This window comes from Miscanthus floridulus, chromosome 9 (assembly GCF_019320115.1).
Source record: "Miscanthus floridulus cultivar M001 chromosome 9, ASM1932011v1, whole genome shotgun sequence".
NCBI classification, from domain to species: Eukaryota; Viridiplantae; Streptophyta; class Magnoliopsida; order Poales; family Poaceae; genus Miscanthus; species Miscanthus floridulus.
The window spans coordinates 110,872,755-110,896,157 of NC_089588.1; the positions used below are offsets into that span (position 1 = coordinate 110,872,755).

The 23,403-nt window shown below is 45.5% G+C and overlaps 1 protein-coding gene and 1 pseudogene across 1 annotated transcript; both read left to right on the plus strand.

Moving 5' to 3' along the window:
- The first annotated feature begins 4,276 nt into the window (after positions 1-4,276).
- On the plus strand, positions 4,277-5,829 carry LOC136480573 (glutathione S-transferase T3-like). Its single transcript, XM_066478077.1, has 3 exons — positions 4,277-4,545; positions 4,731-4,971; positions 5,053-5,829. The coding sequence occupies exons 1-3, from the start codon at positions 4,277-4,279 to the stop codon at positions 5,827-5,829; spliced, it is 1,287 nt and encodes a 428-aa protein (XP_066334174.1).
- An 837-nt stretch (positions 5,830-6,666) lies between these two features.
- On the plus strand, positions 6,667-8,025 carry LOC136480574 (uncharacterized; annotated as a pseudogene).
- Positions 8,026-23,403: the final 15,378 nt, after the last annotated feature.

A 23,403-nucleotide genomic window follows, 5' to 3' on the forward strand; every position in this document is an offset into this window, starting at 1 on the left:
TTTATATAGTGAACATATGTTATGGTGTGCTTTAATACAAAGTTTTGTTGTAGCTTTAGATCTATGCTTCTCTGTAATTAATTCATAGCTGTAGTTTCTGTGGTCCAATTAAGGTCAAATTTTTATGGAGGACTAATTATTCCATTCTTCAGATGTGTAGGAAAAAAAATCATGTTCATTGGATCATGTATGACTTAGTTATAGTTTTATCTGGATAAATCAATAGATAAAACTAGATAAATCTATAACTTAGTCATATATGATCCAATGAGCATGAAATTTTTACTACATATCAAACATGAAATTATTAATCCACCATAAAAATATCACAACAATTGGATGAAAGAAACTATAGCTCCTATGAATTAAATACAGAGAAGCATAGATTTAAAGTTACAACAAAAAAATTTGTACTAAATCATATCAAATCATATCTTCACTGTATAGATCTACTCATCCATAGCCCACTGCAATTGGATTTTTCATTTTATGATTTTCTTGACTTACTATGATTTTTCAAATATTCAACCAAAATAAACAAAAAAAGAAAGAAAAACCACCAAGGTAAACAACCATGGGCGTTAAGTGTCAGGCTTTGAGAGATGAGGGAGGAGTTATTTCCAATTTTAAAGTTAAGGGAGAAAAAGCTGACTTTTGTGATATTTGAGGGAGACAAAATGAACATTTTCCTTCTTTAACTAACTTCTCTTGCAGGTCTAGGGAATCCATATTATACGTTTCAGCCCACAAAAGCGACGCTACCTCGTGGCCCATCTATTATCCATCAGTATTGTTCCAAGGTCCGCAATAGGGGTGGATAATGAGTAAGTTTTTTCCCACTTTTTTTGAAATTAATTTGTTCATATTTGTTGTTTGGAACCCAACTTCAAGCTGACTGAGCTTAATGATCCAAGGCAAAATTAAAAGTAATCCAAAATCAACTATATTTTATTTGAAAAACATGTTCAATCGGATCAATTTGAAATGTGGCGTGATTTCTTTTTGTCCAGCACACCACATGCTCGATTTCTCTTGCTCCATTTTGCAATCTCACTTGAACCATTAGCCATTGGGCGCCACTAGTAGGAGCAACCTAGCGAGGTAGAAGAAAGGGTCAGGAGCGCACGCCACGCGCGATGGTTTTTTTTTTATAACTCACGCGATGGTCTTTGGAAACATAGAGGCAGCTATCCCAGTTTCTCGCTACGTGGCAAGGTGGAACCACTTTGAGCACAGGCGGCCAATTGTGCATGCATCATATGCAAATTTGCAACTCTACCTGCTCAGCCTGTCACTAAGCCCAGAGGCACGAGGAAAGACACTACTACACAAATGCTTTTTCTATAGGTGTCTAGTTTTTTCGGAACTGCCAGCGTCCGGATGTCCGGATATTGATTCGTCGGATATTGATTCGTCGGACGGTACCATGGACCGATCCGATTTGTTTCCTCGGCGCGCGCCTGGAGTTCGCCCTCCTGCATGTGCCTACTTTTCATGCGTCCACCCGGGGGCCCGCACCCATGGGGACCGCTGGTGACCTGCGCCCGCTACTCCTCGCGTCCGGATGGACGGCCACGAAGCCCGCTCCCATCCACCTCAGCTCGCCCCCGCCTCGCATGCGCACCCTACACCAGTCGTTGTGCCCCGCTCCTTCCCTCAGACCCTTTCTTCTCTCTCCGCGTGGGCGGAACTCGAGAGCCCGCCCCCAGCTTGCTGCACCACGTCTGCCGGTCCCCAGCTCTGCCACGCCCCATCCCCCGGTGCCTGGGCCATGAGCCCATCACTCACCGTGCCCTTGTGAAACACTTGCAATATGAAACACTTGGATGCAACATACGTCGGACGCAGATGAAACATTAGAAACACACTGTTGCAACATATGTGTGAAACATATGCAACATCCACATAAAACACTTGCAACATGTGTGTGAAACATATGCAACATCCAGATAAAACACTTGTTGCAACATATGTCTGAAAACATTTTTTTAAAACGCTTGCAACATAACACTGAAAACACTTGCAAGAATATGCAACATGTGCAACATCCCAATCTACTTTGCAACATCCATATGTAACAATTGCAACATACCTCTGAAACATATGAAACACTTGAAACATACACTTTCAACATAGGGGAGGGGAAGGCTGGGGCCGGTCGATTCCGGTCATCGGGGGTGGGATATGGTGGCGAGTGGCGGCGCACGAGCACCACCACCATCTAGCACCAATAGCACATGCCTTGGCTCAGCCTGGCGGGCGCAGCGCGTTACAAGAGGGAGCGAGCGGTGTGGCGCACGGCCGAAGCGAGGAGCGAGGTGCGGGTGGGGCGCGTGACGGGAGGGAGAGAGGAGCGAGGAGTGAGGAGAGTGAGTGGTGCAGGTGGGGCGCGCGACGGCGTGGGAGGGAGGAGTGAGCAAGCGAGCGGCGCAGGTTCGGGGGCACGGTGGGAGAACGCTGCAGCAGCGAGTGGAGTGCGGCGCGACATCCGAATGAGAATAAGAGACATGAAAATGAGCAGGGAATAGAAAAAGACAAAGTTGTGGTGCATGTCACGCTACGTGTCCATCCGAAGGGAGTCGCTGGCGTCGGACGTCCTGTTTATAGCATTTCAGTAGTTTTTTTCATGGCCAGTTGAAACTGCTAGCCACGTCTAACTATGAATCACCTTATCTCCACAGGCAACCCATTTAACACAGTAACCTCTGAAACTTTTAAGAGTGGTTCACTTAACACAGTAACCTCTGAAACTTTGCGGAGGACCGGGGAGGGAGTGTTTCCAGGGCTGTTTTCATAAAAAGAACCATCTCTAAAAATTACCCACCTTGTGGGTGCAAACTAAGATGGTAGCGGATCGGGTTCGGGGCGGATATCTATGAGTTTTGGGTCCACGGGTTTCGGTTTTGGTGTCAAGGTTTCGCCCACGGATTTTTGGGTTTGGATACCCAAAATGCAACGGGTTTGGTGCGGATCTTCAATTTCACCCGCGGATGTCCGTTTGGGCCCCGAAAGATTCAGCCCACTAGGAGCCCAACTAGTAACCCTAGGTATATAAGCCTGGAACTCTCAATCCCTCAACCCTCTTAGGCTCTCCCTCATGCTCATCCCACCTAGGGCAACGGCGGCCTCGACACAGGCTCGCAGCCCTGCACCCCGCTCGTCCCATCATCCGCACCACGCCACCACCGGCCACACTCTCCCTCACCCGCTCATCCCACCCGAGAGTGATGGCGGCCTCCCCGCAGGCCTGCAGCCTTGCACCTCACTGGTCTCATCGTCCGCACCACCGGCCACCGACCACCTGGTCCGCTTCCCCGCACGCCCTGCACCACCCCGCTCGAGCTCGACACGGTCACGCTGCAGCGCCTCAGGTCAGGCCCTCGCCGCCTTGCGACTCGCCCAGTGCCCCAGTCGGCAATCCGTAGTTTCAGGGTTTGTCCGCAGTTCCTCGGCCCTACCCCTGCGTCCAAACTGCAGCAGCCGGTAGCCTGCTGGTTTGTGAATTGTTTCCGGGTTTCGGATTATCCATCGGGTTTCGGGGATCCGTGGGTTTCGGTTTCGGGGATGGATTTCCATCCGTATAGTATTCGGGGCGGATTCAGGTTTTATGTTCGGATTTTGATTTTGGGTGTCCAGACACTCTACCCGATCCGAACCCGCCCCGTTGCCATCCTTACGCGGACACAGGCTAGGGGCTGCAGGGGACCCAACAAAAAACAATAAGGGCAGTCCCAATGGTGTATTTATGGTAGTTTCTATCTTCATTAATTACTTGGACAAGTCAGCATTTTGCCGATGTGGCATGAAAATTAATGAAGAGAGAGAGAGAAAAAAAAATGAAGAAACCATTTCTTCAGTAGGAAACGACTTCGACGCTAGCACCGATGCACCTAGAAACTACGAAAACGCCATTGGGAAGAAACGACCAGCGTTGAGTGCCCTGCACCCGGATCCCATGCACCGCCGCCCCCTCGTGCCGATGGCGCGCTCGCTCTCCTGGATCTCCCCCGCGCACTCCCGCCACTGCGTCGCCCAATGGCGCGCGCGCTCGCCTGGATCTCCGCCCTTTCCCCCACGTGCTCACCTGGATCTCCCCCACGCGCTCCCGCCTTCGATTTCCCGTGCGCGCTCGCCCTTCCCTCCCTTCCCCGCGCTTCTCCCGCCACTGCGTCGCCCTTTCCCCCACGTGCTCGCCTGGATCTCCCCCGCGCGCTCACCTGGCCTCAAATAGCCTGGCCTCCAAGACCTAGAATCATCCAGCCCCCAATCTGCAAGCATGAATCTTCTTCGGCCGCCATCGTCAAGCTCCAGGCAAGGCAGGACATGGGAAGGCAGGACAGGGCAGGGCAGGGGTGCTCCTGTCGCCCTCGCTACCCGATCTGATTCGGTAGTCGGTGCTCCCGTCGCCCCTGATGATGGATCCAGTTCGGCCGCCGGTTATCCCTCTCGCGTGACTGCAGCAGCATCTCCACCACTTCCAAGCCTTCAAGCAGCCAGATTGCCAACGTGGTGGACAAATTCCTCTCCGATGGGCTCCAATGAAGGGTATGTGTTCTTATCAGTTTTAGTGTTCCAATTTTGATCGAGGCAATTTTGATCGAGGCAATTGTTCTTATCAGTTTTAGTGTTTCCAACGTGGTTCATACTGTTACTACAAGTATTTATGGTAGAAAATGCTTTTTCTATATGATCCGATGAATTCTCATTGAACATCTCTTTTCATTTTTTAGGATGTACCCACCAGGTGGGTTTACCAATTTTCTCCAGTCAAATGGTAGTCCAGAGAATTTCCATTTAGTTGGAAATACAACAAGTAGAACTACAATTTCTCAAACTGCTCCAAGTTTGAAAAGAACCCTAGAAAGCAATGCAGAAGACAAAGAAACAATCAATATTGATGCGGATGAAACCAATGAAGACGAGAGGACTGAGAGGCGATTGAATTGGACGAAACCTGAAGACGTTAGATTGGTAAGCATCCTTTCTTAGTTTGTGAACAACTTGAACAATCTGCTTGGTTATAAACTTTGAGGTGTTGTTTTGTGAATGTAGGCTTCTGCTTGGCTGCGTAACTCAAAGGACCCAGTTGATGGAACCGATAGGAAGGCAGATCAATATTGGGCGGATGTTATTGAAGAATACAATAAAAACATAGAGGTTTGCCGTAGGAGAAACCAGAATCAACTGAAGATCCGCTGGGACCGTGTTAAGAAACCAGTAATGGATTTCCATGGTTGCTGGAATAGAACCACCAAAGTCTACAGAAGTGGTGTGAGCGATGATCAATTGATGGAAATTGCTGAGAAGATGTATGCTGGTGAACATAATGATAAAGAATTTACACTGAAGCACTTTTGGAAGGTTGTGCGGAATGAAAGGAAGTGGTCTGCATATGTGAAAAAGGAACAGGAAAAAGAGAAGAACAAGTGTGCAGTTGATTCGCCGTCTGAAGTGGTGAATTTGGAAGATAATCCTAAGATTCGTCCTATTGGACATAAGAAGGCTAAGGCTGAGCTCTATGGGAAAAAGAAGACACCTGAAGCTTTTTCTGCTATTACTGACAAGCTAGACAAGTTCATTGAAGTAAGCACATTGGCTAGAAAGGACCATGAGAAGATGGCGGAGACGCAGCAAATTATGGCAAAAAGTAAGGTAGAAGCTGCTAGGTTGACTGATAAGGCAGCAGAGAAGCAACTCAAGTGTAAAATGCTAGACACTTACAGAGAGCTTCTGTTAGCACCAACAACTAATATGAATGCTCATGCTTTGGCTGAGAGGGAGAAAGCACTAGAGAGTATGAGGTTGGCCTTATTTGGTACAAATAATTAAGGTATTTGCTAAATGCTTGTAGTGACAATTACTTGAGCACTGGAGAGTATGTGTTAAAGTTTAATTTCTTTGTGACAGTAGGTTTTCAAGTATGAACTTGGTGTCCAGAAGCTTTTTCTTCTACTGGAGTGTATGATGAGTTTCTATGTGACACTACTGGGGTTCTAGGTAACTGGCACTTGAAAACTCGTACCTATCCTTTCAAGTATGAACTTGGTGAAAACTGATGTATTTATTAGTGTCAAAACTGCTTATGGTGTGTGTATATAAACTTTGTTGATTGTTTGATATAAACTTGATGTCTGTTGCATGACAACCTCTTTGTTGGAACAACCTCTTTATTGATTGTTTGATATAAACTTAAGGATATCTCATCAAATGTCTCAAATATTCTGAGTTCCCATTTGTGAATGCTGCATGACTCCTCTTCTATATATGAAATGAAGCCACAGATGCAATAGCCCATACCTAATTAGTGAAGCAATACAGGGAGAGAACCTTTTGTTACAACTTGCATCTAGTACTATTATAAAACTTTGCAATTATCAATTAGAAAGAAAATAACAACATTCCAAGCATGATGGTGTGTGTATATAAACTTTGCAATTATCAATTAGTGTCAAAACTGCTTCTAGTGTGAAAACTGACTCTAGTGTGAAAACTGACCATTATTTGTGTGAAACTGAAACCCATCATGGTGTGAAAACTGAAAATTACTAGTGTGAACACTGCCCACTGCCTCTTGGTGTGAACACTGCCTGCTTCCCTGCATATATATGTGCATCTAGCGGGTATACATACTCCTCTTTCTGTAGTTCTTCTCTCTTCGTTCTCCTAATGTCTAACCAACCACCGAGTGATGCTGAACCTCAAGACGAGGATGGCAACATATATCCAGAAGAGTTGTACACATTTGAAGAATTTGAAGCCGAGCAAGAAGTATTAGAAGACCTGCAAGATGAGATGGTTGCAGAATTGAAGAATGATATTGAAGCACTAGAAGAAGGGAGGAGACACAGTAGTGGTCCAAGGAGGTATGTGGCAAGGCCTCGAGAAGAAGCCAATCAGCGGCTTATGGATGACTATTTCACGGAGAATCCTATCTATAATTCTACTATCTTTCGTAGAAGGTTTAGGATGAGAAGGCTCTTGTTTCTGCGCATTGTCCATGCCCTAGGTGAGTGGTCTCCCTTTTTCACCTTAAGAGTGGATGCTGCTAATCGCCCTAGGCTATCTCCAATTCAAAAGTGCACTGCTGCAATAAGGCAGTTAGCAAATGGAAGCCCAGCAGACCAGCTTGATGAGTATATTAAGATTGGTGAAAGTACTGCAGTAGAGTGTTTGAAGTTATTTGTGGAGGGAGTGATTGCAAAATTTGGGGCGGAGTATTTGAGGCAACCAACAGTACAAGATGTTGAGCGCTTAATGGAGATTGGTGAGCGTCGTGGGTTCTCTGGCATGCTAGGGAGTGTTGACTGTATGCATTGGCACTAGGAAAAATGTCCTTATGCATGGAAGGGTATGTATACCCACGGTGATCACGGTGTTCCTACGATCATTCTAGAGGCAATTGCTTCGCACGATCGTTGGATATGGCACGCCTTCTTTGGTGTTGCCGGATCGAACAACGATATCAACGTGCTTAACCAATCACATTTGTTTGTCGAGCAGCTGAGAGGAGAACCTCAGGTGCAGTACTCTATCAATGGTAGACAACATAATATTGGTTATTACTTAGCAGACGGCATATATCCAGAGTGGCCTGTTTTCTTGAAGTCTATACGTAAACCACAATCTGATAAACATAAACTTTTTGCTGAGAAGCAAGAAGGGGCAAGGAAGGATGTTGAATGCGCCTTTGGCATTTTGCAGTCTCGCTTTTGTATTTTGCGTCGACCAGCCCGTCTATATGACCAAGGAGATCTGGAGAATATCATGCTTGCTTGTATAATTCTCCACAACATGATAATTGAAGATGAAAAGGATATAGAGCAGGTTCCAATTGATTTGAATGAGGAAGCCATCACATATACTGTTCAAGAAGCTACAATCTCTCATGGAGAAAACCCTGAGATGGAAGATGTACTTAACAGAAATACTACCTTACATGATCGCCAAGCGTATAGACAACTTCAATCTGATTTGATTGATCATATTTGGCAAAAGTTTGGGAATACATATAGAGAAAATAATTAGGTACATATCTTCAATCTGATTTGGTTTAGTGTGCAAATATAGCTAAGTCATCCTAGTATGTTTGTTTACAAAGAACAGATTAGTTTTTTGAAAAACACATGTGCCAGTTCAACCTTTCCAATTGCACTAAGTAATGTTTTTTATCTAATCACTATTTCTTTCCTTGTAGATGATGGTTTCTGAAGATTTGGAGTCCATTGCGACCTGATGGATTTTGGAGTGCATGTGCAACCTACCTGACATGGACGTGGCACCTTATTATTTTATTTTGCATATGATGAACTTTAGTACTTCCGTACGAACTATGTATGTTACATGTTATCTTTATCTCCGGATTGCTATTATTAATTAATGTATGGTTTTCGAGACTGAATTATGGGTCGCTGTATGGTGATATTTGGTTCTGGAAAGTGATGGAATGCAGAAATATGATCTATGTTTGCCGGCTGTGTTGATTTGCTGTCAGCTATCGACCAATTTTGTTTCTTTGTCATTGTGTGTTGTCGATGGAACACATGTGGACTGTAAAACTAGTTGTCACAATTGATCTATCTGTTTTTGGTGCTGCATTTAATTTACTCTTTGTATGAATGATGTTATAGAAACATGGGTTTGAAAGCGCTACTTTTTAGTGCGGTATCCTATGTTATAGAAACTACTAGTTTCTATCATTGGGTCTGCCCTAACAGCCCACAGTGGAGAGGATTCCAGCCCCACCCAGAAGCCAACAGTCGCCAGTCGACCATCCGCCCGTTCTCGAGTCGAGAGTAGTGAGCGCCGACCGGCGAGGCTGCGACCGCGCCCCTTTGCTCACTGCTCCGCGCCCCCGTTCTCCTCCTCCATGGCGACTGGCGAGCTAGTGGTGCGCTGGTGGCCTCCATTATCCTCCTTCCTTCTGCCCCTCAGCCCTCCCCAATCCAGCGACTTGGCCATCTCCACCTTGACCCCCGGCTGGGAAGTACAGTACTAGGAAGCAAGCGCACTGGCATCCGGCAGATCCGCCCGCAGGTTGCCCCTGTTGCGCCCTACGTACTTCACAGAACACCCGTTCTGTCGTCGTCGACGTCCACCGATGCCATGGTGTCCGGTCGTGGGGAGGCAACTCTACTTCAGGTGCGAGTGCTTCCAGAAAGCGTGAGGATTACTGACCGAGTGGTTATTTTATTCAATTCTGGCCTTCTGGGATGCTTTGTATTTGGTAGTACTTATTGTTCGAGTGGGCAGATGTTGTATTGTGTAGGGACGCATTTAAGATCCGTCGATCTGAGGTGCTTCGTCGAATTCGATATGCTCACTCATCAAAGGGTGCTATGACACCTAGTAGGTTCACTACCGGAATCCTCAAATTTGCCAGAGTGTTTTTATGTTTGTCGAGTGTATTTTCTCGGACACTCGACGAACATGTTCTTTGCCGAGTGCTGCGCTAAAAACACATGGCAAAAAAAAACACTCGGTAAAGAGAGGGTTTGCCGAACACTCGGCAAAAAAATAAAATCTTTTTTTTGGAAAAGAAAGAGAAGAAAAAAATAAAATTTTTTTGCCGAGTGTTCAGATCTAGAACACTCGGCAAAGAAATAAAATCTTTTTTCTAGAAAAAAAGAGAAGAAAAAAAATAAAAAAAACTTCGCCGAGTGCTCAGATCTGGAACACTCGGCAAAGAAAAAAAAAACTTTGCCGCACGCCCGCCTCCCTCCCTCCTCCTTTCCCGCACCGCCCCACCTCCCTCTCTCCAAAGCCCCCGCCCGGCCCCTCCTCTCCCTTTCTCCCCCCTCTTCCCCCGATCCAGACGCCGCACCGCCCCTCCTCCCCGGATCCGGCGGGGACCCCGCCCCTCCTCTCCATTTCTACGACCACCGCCCCGGCCCCTCCTCTCCCTCTCTCCAAAGCCGCTGCCCAGCCCGTCCTCTCCCTTTCTCCCCCCTCTTCTCGGATCCAGCCAGATCCGGCCGCCGCACCGCCCTCCTCCCCGGATCCGGTGGGGACCCGCCCCTCCTCTCCCTTTCTCCGGCCACCACCCCTGCCCCTCCTCTCCCTTTCTCCCCCCTCTTCCCCGGATCCGGCTGCCGCACCGCCCCTCTTCCCTGGATCCGGCTACCGCACCACCCCTCCTCCCCGGATCCGGCGGGGACCCCGCCCCTCCTCTCCCTTTCTCCGGCCGCTGCCACGGCCCCTCCTCTCCTTCTCTCTGGCCGCCGCCCTGCCCTTCCTTTCCCTTTCCCCCCTCTTCCCCAGATCCGGCCGCCACACCGCCCCTCCTTCCCGGATCCGGCGGGGACCCCGCCCCTCCTCTCCCTTTCTCCGGCCGCCGCCCTGGCCCCTCCTCCCCGGATCCGGCGGGGACTCGCGGGGCGAGGCCTCACGTTGGGGGCCCCGTGAGAGGTGGCGGACTCCGTGGTGGTGGGCGCGAGCTTCGTGGTGGTGGGCGCGATGGTCGGCCGCGAGGTGGTCGTGGTCGAGGTGGGCCCTAGCTTCGGCACCGGCAGCTAGGGCGTGGTGGCGTTGCGGGCTTGGTGGCGGCGGGAGGCAGCTCGGTGGTGGCGGCGAGATGTAGCTCGGTGGTGGGCGTCGGCCGGTGGTGCTTGTTTTTTTTTTTATTTTTTTCGAAAAATATTTGCTGAGTGTTTTCTGGGCACTCAGCAAAGTCTTTGTCGAGTGCCCAACAAAAAACACTCGGCAAAGAATGTTTGCTGATAAAATCTTTGCCGGGTGTTGGTTGCCGAGTGCAACACTCGGTAAAGAGTTTGCCGAGTGCCTCGGCAAAGCTCCCATATCCCGTAGTGGTTGGTGTTAGCTTCATTGTTTTGTTGTTCTGCAAATTTTTCTATAAAGCGATATGGATATCGATACGGTAAGATGGTTTCCTCATATTGGGAACCACCATGCCGCTGGGAAGCATGAAATTGTAAAGATATGAGAATTGCGATCCTTTGGATATCGAATGCTCTTATTTGGTTTTTTTACTCATATAACATTCTACACGTAAATGCATCATTCTAAGTTGATATTCTCAGTTGTGTTCTTTGTTATGTCTATCAATATACTGCTAGTCAGATTTCTACCTTTCCATTATTTAGACATTTACCATTCTACACGTAAATGCAGCATTCTAAGTTGATACTCTCAGTTGTGTTCTTTGTTATGTCTATCAATATAATGCTAGTCAGATTTCTACCTTTCCATTATTTAGAACACCCCCCCCCCCCCCCCCCCTCTTTCCTCTTTCTAGATTGGCCACTAACCTTGTATACTGTCCTCGTACCCGGGTTTTTCATTCCCAACCCAAAATCCTCCATTTCAGAACTCACTTGGAGCGAATAAATTGCAAACATGAGGAGGAAGGATTTTGCTCTTGAATCCTTGAAGGAGTTGGTTTTAAGAGCTAGTTAATTAATATTATGTCATCACTGTTTTGATATCAAATTAATTTTTTTTTGGTCCAACTTACATCAATGGAGTAGGCTTACATTTCATTATTTCAGTAGGCTGAAGCTGGTGCAATTTTAAAGGATAGGATAGGAGTAATCACACTGGCGTAGCCCACTATTTCACACAAAATGGCCAGTATTTGTTAGTATATTTTCAGTGGTAATCTCAAACTAAGAGACAATATTTGTTAGGAGAATAATCTTCATGCACGGTGTATCATCTCCAAGCATCTGTTCAACCTACGCTGCATCCATCACTTCTTCTGACAAGTCCGGTGATGATTCAACAAAAAAAAAATCGCCTTAATCTGGAGATTTTTTACCTCTTCTTTTAGTCTGTTCTATAACAAGGTACAATACTAAAAGAAGAGGTCATGGTGGATTTAACGAGATATCACTTCACATTGATTTCGACTGGAAAGAAAAAAGAGAGAGTAAAATGCACCCTGGGTACTTAAATTATTGGGGCATTACCATCTAGGTACTCGAACTGAAAAAGTTACCACCTGGGTACTTAAACTATGGGGGCATTACCATCTGGGTACTCGAACTAAAAAACCTCCCACTTGGGTACTTAAACTATTGGGCCATTACCATCTGGGTACGCGAGTAGGCCATCAGGAGCGCGCGAAAATGAATTTTGATTCTTTTTCTTTTTCTGAAAATGGATGAATAGTGCTGGAATTTGTTATTTTTGTAAAAAAATAATTAGAGCTCCAAACATTCTAAAATTTTTTGTGTAGCCTCTATATGATGTACTCTACCTAGGAAAAATATAAAACTTGGAAAATGAATAGTTTTTGTATGTTTAAAAATTATCTCTTTTAATTAATAAATGAACTTCCATAAATTTTATAATTAAAATAAATAAATGTCAAAAAGAGGCAGCCTAACTGTGTGCGAGCGAGCAGGCGAGCACAGGTAGGCCGCCTCTTTTTGGACATTTATTTATTTTAATTATAAAATTTATGGAAGTTCATTTATTAATTAAAAGAGGTAATTTTTAAACATACAAAAACTATTCATTTTCCAAGTTTCATATTTTTCCTAGGTAGAGTACATCATATAGAGGCTACACAAAAATTTTTAGAATGTTTGGAGCTCTAATTATTTTTTTACAAAAATAACAAATTCCAGCACTATTCATCCATTTTCAGAAAAAGAAAAAGAATCAAAATTCATTTTCTTGTGCTCCTGACGGCCCACTCGCGTACCCAGATGGTAATGGCCCAATAATTTAAGTACCCAAGTGGGAGGTTTTTTAGTTCGAGTACCCAGATGGTAATGCCCCCATAGTTTAAGTACCCAGATGGTAGCTTTTTCAGTTCGAGTACCTAGATGGTAATGCCCCAATAGTTTAAGTACCCAGGGTGCATTTTACTCCAAAAAAAACATGTGTTTGCATCATGAATTATGGCAGAGAAAAAAAGTAGTAGTCACTACTAGAGAACATACTTTAGAACGATGTCCCAATTTGGCATTAGCCTTAGCATTTTTTGCCCCCGGGACTAGAAGGCCTTTAGTCCCGGTTGGTGTCTCCAACCGAGACTAAAGGTCCCTGCCCAATGGCTAAACCGGTATTAAAAGTTCTCCAACCTTTAGTCCCGGTTGGTAATATCAACCCAGACTAAAGGTAGACCCTTTAGTCCCGGTTGGTAACACCAACCCGGACTAAAGGACCCTTTAGTCCCGGTTGGTAACACCAACCGGGACTAAAGGTCCCCGGATGGGTTAGTTCAAAAGGAAAGCATCCCATCCATTGTTAGATGTGTTGTGTAGGTGGGGTGGTAAGCTACGCGCGAGGCAGTGCATGAGGTCTTGGGTTCGAATCTCACAGGGCGCAGCGGTGGGAGGCATTATTTTTTTTAAAGCTGGGAGGATCTTTAGTCCCGGTTGTGGCAAACCGGGACTAAAGAACAACACCTTTAGCCCCGGATTGCTAGTCCCGGTTGGAAAACCAGGAGTAGAGCTAGTTCCCAACCGGGACTAAAGCTCGTTTCTGTAGTAGCGAGTCTAGTTGTAGATTTGGAGATTTTTGACCTCTTCTTTTAGTATGTTCTATGGCAAGGTCTGATTTTTCCAACAATCTATTTTTTTGGTGGTGAAAGATTGTAAGCCTATGTTCTTTAGGGGAGTTGATCATTCAGCTGATATTCTTTTAGTGGGTACAAGATCTTGTTGTCAGTAGCAAGTAGAGCTTTTGTGTTCAAGGTTTGTATGGTGAGGGTGTTTGCAGATGCCTCTTTCCATCGCTGACCTGAACCAGTATATTGTTACTAGCATCATGTGTTGGAATGCCATAATGATTTGATACTTGACTACAGTGCGATTTCTATCTGTAGCTTACCACATTTGAATAGTTCAACTTTTGACGGTCCTCCCAAATTTATTTCGCAGATAGAGATGCCATCTTTACTTTTCAAAGATAGTGTTTTTTAACCATTTCAGAATAAAAAATGTTGTATTAATCCTTTAAAATTTGATACCAGGTTCTTGTTGATGATTTGGCCACCAATCACCAGTGCAGATATCCATGCCTTATTTAACAGCTTCCACCCCACAGGATGGATGGCGCTGCACTGCAGGCAAGCACGGCAAAGGGCAGACCACCACAATAAAACCATCACCTTGCTGAAGTGCAGCTGCAGACCACCACAAGAATGAACATCCATAAGATGATCTCCTGCCCATGTACATGGCAGATCTCCATGCTCACCCTTGTCACCAATATCCTCTTGGTTACATCCAGCTCTCTATCTACCTAGTGGTAAATCCAGCCCGAGAAATGACCTAAGACTTGTACTATAAAATTTTGGCTACCAACGACAACATGTATGTTTTGGGCAAAAAATGTAGAACTACCAAGAATCAAGATGTTACCTTTTAATACTTGAATTATCAATAATAGATGTTTCAATAGAGAAATGAAGTACAAAACCTGTCAATTTTAAGACAAGTCAATAAGAAAACGACATTAATCATAAAAGCATTGAAGAATGTAAAATGGACATCTAGATATACCTTTCCTAAAACACTAACAACATCGAGGCCGCTTTAGAGGTGGTAAACTCATCTTCCGATCTTTCATGGATTAGAAAGTCCTCTTAATTTTCTCAGGATCAAGTCATTTAAAAATCTCCTTCTCAATGTAGCACAGAATCAAGTCATTAAGCCACTCATTGCTCATTCTATTGCGCAAATCAGTCTTGATTATATTCAAAGCTGAGAAGGTTCTTTCAATTGATGCCGTTGCCACTGGAAGAAGCAATGCTAGCTCAATGAACTAGTGGAAAACCAAGATGCATCTATTGTTGATGTGGTGTCTGGCGACCTCCAGGGGGTGGGGATGTGGTGCCCGCCCAGCCAAGGGGACCTACAGCGCGGCCGCCTTAGCTCGCCCTAGTGATGGCTCCGTCTATGTATCTACTAGTAGCCATCGTGATTTCTTGGCACTCTTATCCCTCAAATCCCACATAACTAGTGATGCACTGTCGTCATGGGATCACTACCGGAGACAGCTTCTTTGCCGAGTGTCCCAGACTTTGCCGAGTGCGTTTTATCGGGCACTCGATAAAGAGGCTCTTTGACGAGTGCCAGAGAGAAAGCACTCGGCAAACAACTGGCACTCGGCAAAGAGGTGGTTTGCCGAGTGCCAAGCACTCGGCAAACAATAACACTCGGCAAAGAGGTGGTTTGCCGAGTGCTCGGCGCTCGGCAAACAATAACACTCGGCAAAGAGGTAGTGTGCCGAGTGTCAGGATAAGACACTCGGCAAAGGGTTGCCTCTGTTAACGTCAGTCAGGCGCCGTTAATCCTTTGCCGAGTGTCTTATCCTGACACTCGGCAAAGAGGCTCCTTTGACGAGTGTCATTTTTTGACACTCGGCAAACCATATTTTTTTTTCACTTTTGACCTCCAAACTTTTTCTGCAGTCCTCATACAATACCTGGTACTCCATGTTCCAATGTGGCACATTTCTCGGACTTTTTCTATATTTCTTTAATTTATTTCATTTAATTGAATTTTCTTGGATAATTCAAATTATAACTGCTAGTCATTCGAATAATTGAGGCCGTATCCAGGAACAGACCACCAATTTCGAACATCTTGTTCACGAAACATGACCACGAACTTGCGGTCGAGTTGTTTTTAAATTCTATAAAAGCAAACGAAGTCCAAAAATTATGAAGCTTGTCAAGATGTCATGATATCATATGTGGAGGCTATGATAAAAAATTACGAAGGTTTCGCGTAAGTTGTCACGTACGATGCTTGCAAATCGAAGAATCTCTGGAGAAGTTTCATGATTTTCGGAGATTCTTCAGAGATTCGTGACAAACTTGCGCGAAACTTCCTCAATTTTTTATCACAGCCTCCACATATGATATCATGACATCTTGACAAGTTTCATGATTTTCGGACTTCGTTTGCTTTTTATAGAATTTAAAAACAACTCGACCGCAAGTTCGTGGTCATGTTTCGTGAACAAGATGTTCAAAATTGGTGGTCTGTTCCTGGATACGGCCTCACATTATACTAAATAACATGAATATCATTTTTCCATTCATTTTTTTTCATTATTCGAATGACTAGCAGTTATAATTTGAATTATCCAAGAAAATTCAATTAAATAAAATAAATTAAAGAAATATAGAAAAAGTCCGGGAAATGTGCCACATTGAAACATGGAGTACCAGGTATTGTATGAGGACTGCAGAAAAAGTTTGGAGGTCAAAAGTGAAAAAAATATGGTTTGTCGAGTGTCAAAAAATGACACTCGGCAAAGGAGCCTCTTTGTCGAGTGTCAGGACGGCTGACACTTGGCAAAGATTTTTAAATTTTTTTAAAAAACCCCTCTTTGCCAAGTGTCAGCCCGGTTGGTACTTGGTAAAGAATTTTAAAAAATTAAAAAATACATCGGGGGCACTCGACAAAGAATTTTTTTAAACAAAAACCTCTTTGCCGAGTGCCAGATCGGGGCACTCGGCAAAGAATTTTTTTAAAAAAAAAACCTGTTTGCCGAGGGCCAGGCCAGGTGGCACTCGGCAAAGAAGTAAAAAAAATAAAAAAAACCTTTGCCGAGTGCCAGATCGGGGGCACTCGGCAAAGGGGGAATTTAACGCCGCCGGCTGGGCTGGCCCACACACACCACACACACGCACACACGCACGCGCCAGCTCTGCCGCCACCCGTGCGCCCGCGCTAGCGTAGCGCCGCCGCCGCCCCTGCCCGCACCCGCACTGCCCCCCGCGCCGCGCCGTCGGAGGAGGAGGAGAAAGAGAGGAGGAGGAGAGGAGGAGGCCAAGAGCTTGGCAACGCTCTCGCCGACGCCCTGGCCTGCGGCGAAGGCGGCACCAGGTAATACCCGTGTCTTGTGCTGCGCGCTTGTCCGATTTTGGCGGAAACTGCAAGAGCTCTGATGTTCTGTGATCCCGCCTCTTGCTTTGTTCGGTCAGCTACAGATGTTTGCTACTTGCGGTGACTGATTCGCTGCTCTAGGCATGTAGTTGCTTGCTAGCAGAATGTTAGTCCGATTGTTAATTGATCGTTATAAGTAATTCATGGCTTTACATATGCGAATGTTACTATGTTACTCCCATTGTTTGCTCAGATAGTGGTGAAGGGGATATGTGATCGTTATAAATGATTTCATTTATGGAATTCTATCTCGAGCAAACCAAACGGCAATGGTTCCATGTGTTCTGTACACGTGTTGTCTGACTGAATACGGCTTGCTTTGAGCTTGCTTCAAGTCGGGTTCACTCTTTGTGTGGCTGGTGGAGCGAGTGACTAGTTCCACACACGTATCAAAGTTTAGTTCTTAGTTGCTGGACTTGCAAGTCTTATCGTTGATTTCAAGGCAATCTATTGTTCATTTGTTTGTTGTGTGGCTGCTGCATTTTGTTACCCATCTGCAGACCGAGGTATCTCTTACATTAAATAACTGTCAGAAAAATTGATGGAAGTTTTTAATGCCAAGAGCACTTGATGGTCCACTTGGGTTAATTTTTCTCAGTCGCATTGAAATGCAGAAGTAATGAAGATGCTAGTCAAATTCCTAGAAGTGATTATATTATTAGCTTTCAAGTTTTTATCATACACATGGCTACTCATATTACAAATCAAGGCATAAGGCAACAAACTTAAGTTGATGTGAGCCGCCCGACATTTCTGTTGGAAAGAATCCTAGAGTTTGTTTCCATCTCCAATTATCTCTAAACATACAAATATTTATTTACAACAATTTCTTGTCTGGTTGAAGTATTTAACAATTTAAAGCTAGGTAGGATAATTGGAATATGTTAGGAGTGTTATTAATACCACACTGAATATGTGGGTGCATCAGCCGACTTATAAGCCATAGAAAAGATTGTGGGCGGTGGGTGTAGGAGGAGGAGCAGCCGCAGGAGGGAGCCATCGCCTGCCGCCCCGTCGCGTGAGGAAGAGGAGGAGGAGCAGGTGCCCTAGGAGGACGCCGAGGAGGCACAGGAGGACGCGCAGGAGGACGACAAGGAGGAGGCGACAGCAGGGGGTTCCGCTTCCTCTAGTTCGTCGAGCGTCTACTTGCGAGGTCCCGCGAGCTTCCCTCAGTGACCGATACCTCGTGAGAGACGGCCGCTGATTCGACCCAAGGGGGAAAAGTAAGTAACTTTATATGTTATCACTACTTTATATGATATGTTGAAAATCAAAATAGAAACTAATAATTTTTCTTAATCACTTGGGCAAGAACTAGACAATTGTGGCGAGTGGAGGTGGTCACACACGCCAAGTCAATGGCATCCTCGGTCTTCTATGCAAGGAGCACTTCCCTGGCCTGGTTGAGTACGCCGGAGTGACGGGGCCGGCCTTCTCGTTTGACCACTACGCCGCCGCCCCCGATGCTGCAGATCGGGCCCGTAGGGTATTCAACAACAAGGCGGAGCGGGTGAAGCAAGAGCTGTGGGTAAGTCTCCCTTGCACTACATTGCTCAATACATCGCATTTATTGGATATTCTTGAAATAATGAATGGATACATCGTGTTGGTATGTAGGATTTCTTTAGATGCCAGGACGGACATGAGGCCAAGGCGGATGCAGTGGCTACCAAATGCTGCAAAAAACTCATCGTGGACATGCATTACGAGGCGCGCATCCAGGCCATCGTAACTTACCATGGGACCGTCCTTGGAACAAAGGTCACCAAAAGGGATGCAAGAACCATGACGCTGACCCGGGACCAGTACCTATAGGTAAATACAGAACATTAATATTGATTCCTTTTGAGATAAAGTAGGCTTAATTTCATCTTCTGATATGTCATGTACTTCATGGCCTATAGATGATTCCTTATTGGTGCACCGCGCATCTCCAGTGCTGGAAACAGATGGTGGACAAGTGGTGCTCATGCGAGTGGGAGGAGACGCACAACTTTTGCCGGGAGCGGCGTTTGATGATGCTAGGTGTAGCACACCATCAAGGCAGCCGCAACCTCAGCGGATATGTAGAAACATGGGTACGCGAATTCATTTATTTATTCTAACGCTCAATTCTGCATGATTTCTAATCATCTTGTTGTTTTTCTCGCAGTCGGCGTCACATGGTGGCCAGCCTTGCTCCATCTTCAAGGCATTTGCTATGGCCCACAAGGGCAAGGCGACGTCTGACATCGACTACAACCCGGAGGACGGGCCCGAGGCGTACAGCAATGTGACCGTCCACAACCGTCTCAGTGAGTACACATCGATGGCAAGGAAGGTCCATGGGGCAGAGTACGATCCGAGCACCGAGGACCTTCATGGAGAAGTCGTCATGAGGGTGGGAGGAGGCAAGAAGCATGGGTGGTACTGGATTGGCGACGACGCAATCGACTCGGCCGCTACTCCTAGTCTCTCCCAGATTTGAGGAAGCAGCACGAGCAGGAGCCCGGCCATACGACCCCGGCAGGACACTTCACACCACCGGGTGGAGGCACTCGAGGTTATTCTTGGTTTATTCATCGTTCATTGGTTTTTTCATACCTTTCCTTTGCATTGTTGTAACATTGGGGTGAATATATTGTAGGCCCAGCTAGAACAAGAGAGGAGGATATGGGAGCAGATGCAGGCGAAGATGGAGAGGGTGGAGGCCGAGCGGGAGGTTGAGCAGCGGAGGATGGAGGAGATTCTTCAGTACATGCAAAGTCTTGGCGCCGCTACGGGTGTAGTTCCGCCACCTTCGCTATTCGCTCCACCTCCACCTCTAACTCCTCACTATTCTACTCCTATGAGTATAAATGCTTTAGTTTGTATGTTCATGCTTACGGTCAAATCTAGTAGAGTATGAAAGTTTTATTCATGTATGGTATATATTTATCTTATCTCACACATGCAATCTCTTCTTCTTTGTGCAGAATCAATCGGCGGCATCGAACGATCCTCTTGCTTCAGCGAATCCTTCACCAAATCAGTGATGATACTTGTAGTTGTTAATGGTACTTCTATTTGCAATTGTGGTTGATGATGATGGAGCACTTGGATTGCTTGTGAACTTATTTGTGATATATTGTGAGACATGTGACGTTTGTGATATTTATGTGACGTTTGTGATATATATGTGGTGTTGGTGATATATATGTGCTGTTGATGATATATATATGTGATATTGGTGATTTTTGTTATATATATCTTCTGTTTGTTTGGATGGGATGTAAAAAACAAATAAAAAGATTGTTTTCAGTCACTTTGCCGAGTGCAATGACCATGACACTCGGCAAAGTGACTACCTGGGAACTACCTGGGAACATGCTTTGCCGAGTGCAATGGCCATTGCACTCGGCAAACATCACAGATTTGCCGAGTGTCACGGGTCAGGCACTCGGTAAAGGTGTCCTGTTTGCCGAGTGTCTTGTCGGTGGCACTCGGCAAAGTGGCCAACTTTGCCGAGTGCTTGACCTTGACACTCGGCAAAGCCACCGTCACGGTGGCGTTCGCCGTCACAACCACTTTTCTTTGCCGAGTGTCGGATTGACACTCGGCAAAGCCTTTGCCGAGTGCCTGATAAAGTGCACTCGACAAAGAGGTCTTTGCCGATAAACTGTTTACCGAGCGTCCTTTGCCGAGTGTAACACTCGGCAAAGAAGCCACCTCCGGTAGTGGATGCAGCAAGCAACGACACCAGCAAACCAGTTCCCGATTTCTGCAAATGGACTGGGGTGACCTGCTGCGGCCTCCGCCATGACTATGGCCTGGCAGGCACCATCTCTCAAGAGGTCGGAAACCTCACATACCTCCACTTCATTGATCTGTTGTCCAATAACCTGACAGATGATATTCCGTCCTGCCTTGGCAATTGCAGAAAACTTCGTACTATAAATTTGGGCGCTAACCACTTGTCTGGTTCTGTCCCTGCTCCTCTCACTACCGGACTCCGTGCGTTTGCCGAGTGCCCGAAACACTCGGCAAACTACGTAAAACACTCGGCAAATTGTTCGCCGAGTGCCACACTCGGCGAATAGCACTCGCCATAAATAGTACCGGCAAAGCCAACTTTGCCGAGTGCCATTTATCGGGCACTCGGCAAACATTTTGCCGTGTGCAGTTTAGCTCTCGGCGAAAGTAAACGGTCGTAACGCCGGACCCGCCGTTAACAGTTACTTCGCCGAGTGTCAAACGGCAAGGCACTCGGCAAATAGTTTTATAAAAATATTTTTTGGTTTTTAGAATTCCTTTTCGCCGAGTGCTGCGCTCGGCAAATGATAAACATATGCCGAGTGTCGCACTGTAAGATACTCGGCAAATATTTTTCAAACAGTATTTGGGTTTTTTAAAAATCCTTTTCGCCGAGTGTTGCTCTCGGCAACTAATAAACATATGCCGAGTGTGGCACTGTAAGACACTCGGTAAATATTTTTCAAACAGTATTTGGTTTTTTTTAAAAATAGCTTTTCGCCGAGTTTCTTGGTAATAACACTCGGCAAATTGTGTTTCTTTGCCGAGTGTCTTGGTCATAACACTCGGCAAAGCCTCAGAAATCTGAATTTTTTTTTTGCATTACATTTCACAGCACATATATATATATCACAGCACAGATATGTTTCACAGCACATATATCACATATATATATCATCTCCACACACCACATCACATATGTCACAATAATCCACAATGGTACACAAATGTCATACCACAATACCAACATAAGGTTCGAGTTTAAAGTATCCACCACAAGTGCATTACAAGCATAAGTGCAACACAAGGAATAAGTTCAACACATGAAAAGAAGCAAATCACCAATGAGACCACGGCGACTGCTGCGGTGGGTCTTGAGGTACATCGTTTGATGCCGCCGATTGACCCTGCACAAAGAATAGATAAGATTAATTCTCTGGAGAAGCTAATCGATTGGTTAAACTTCCATTGATCTGTCAGAAGAAACTTTTAGTCTCCTTAGAGACGTCTGTCATGCCAAAACAGTAATTCTTATTGTGTATATGATAGTATGTAGGGATATTATGGCTGATTCTTCTTTATAGGAGATTTGAAGCATCTAGCATGTTCCTATTTTAGTTTCTAGTTCGATATAGTTTGTTAGGCCTCTTTGCTCAGTCCAGGTTCCAACTGAGAAAGAAATAAAATTCTTGCAGATGGCAGGAGTTCTCTCATGTCTCCCGGTGGCATACAAGAATATTGCCGTGGCTAATAGGATGAAGAGTTTGAGAGAAAAACTGACAAAACTCAGAAACGAAATTGGTAGCTTTAACTTTATAAAGGGCAATAGCACTACTACAGAGCTGCCTTATGATGAACGTGAAACAACGTCAGATTTGCCTGAAGAACCACTAATAGGAAGGGATGGAGAAAAGCAGGAAATCATAAAGCTGTTATCTGCAAATACCAACAATGATGAGATAGTGATTGTTCCTATCTATGGCCTTGCAGGCATGGGTAAGAGTACTTTGGCACAACTAGTTTACAATGATGCCCAGTTCAAAATGTATGATCATCGTATATGGGTTTATGTGTCCCATGATTTCAATTTGAACAAAATAGGAAGTTCTATAATTTCTCAACTACCAAGCCAAGGAGGTCAACAGAATATGGGAATACAGCAGGTGATAAAACAATGCCTTGAAAACCTATTCCATGGCAAGGAGGTTCTGATTGTTTCAGCTGTGTGGTTCCCGAGGCCAGGAAAGCATATCCGGTCCAACAGAGCGCAGCCAAAACAGTGTACCAGTAGACACACTCCTATGCCACACGTGCGTACACTGACCTCTCTCTCTCTCGATGACAGTTTCTTCCCGCGCTCGGAGACTCTACTACACCTGTCTGTCAGTCACACGCACTCGATTGGCATCACTCACGGTGTCAGTGTCACAGCGCAGCATCGATCGGTGGCTGGCTGCACTGCCAGACGTACTACGCCCAAAATTCTTCTTCTTCTAGACAAGTACGTACTCGGCCGGTCTCAATCCTGTATACTCCGACACCACTCGTACGTGTACAAGTACTGGTATGTACCCCTTTGACCAGGTACACACTACAGGGCTAATTTCACATCCTGATGCAGGCTTAGCTAGCTTCTAGAAGGCAGCATATGCAGCAGGCTGGTTCGATGTCGCATACTAGTATATGGGTCGGCACACGTTGCTGTCAGTCAGTCTCAGGCGGCAGCCAGCCAGCCAGCCAGTAATTGTTCTACAGTTGTACATGTGGAGGCTGGATCAACGAGCGTTTCAACTCCAATCCTTAATTAGTGTGACTTTTCAAGTTTTATCTACAGTTGTACATGTTAAGAGGTAAAGCAGCAAGAGCTGCTGCAGCGAACACGGAACAACACCCAAACCAAGGTAAGCAAAAGGGGCAGAAGTGAACTAGCAGCTCTGCAAACTGCAAATTAACAAGCTGAGTAACCTTTGATGCAAATCACCCCATCATTCCCATTGCTAAAGACTAATCGGCACTGAGGATAGATGTACTCACAGGAGTGTCA

Coding starts and splice junctions, on each gene's coding strand:
- LOC136480573 (XM_066478077.1), top strand. CDS start 4,277: ATGAATCTTCTTCGGCCGCCATCGTCAAGCTCCAGGCAAGGCAGGACA. Junction 4,546..4,730: donor CCGATGGGCTCCAATGAAGG/GTATGTGTTCTT, acceptor TTCATTTTTTAG/GATGTACCCACCAGGTGGGT. Junction 4,972..5,052: donor AACCTGAAGACGTTAGATTG/GTAAGCATCCTT, acceptor TTGTGAATGTAG/GCTTCTGCTTGGCTGCGTAA.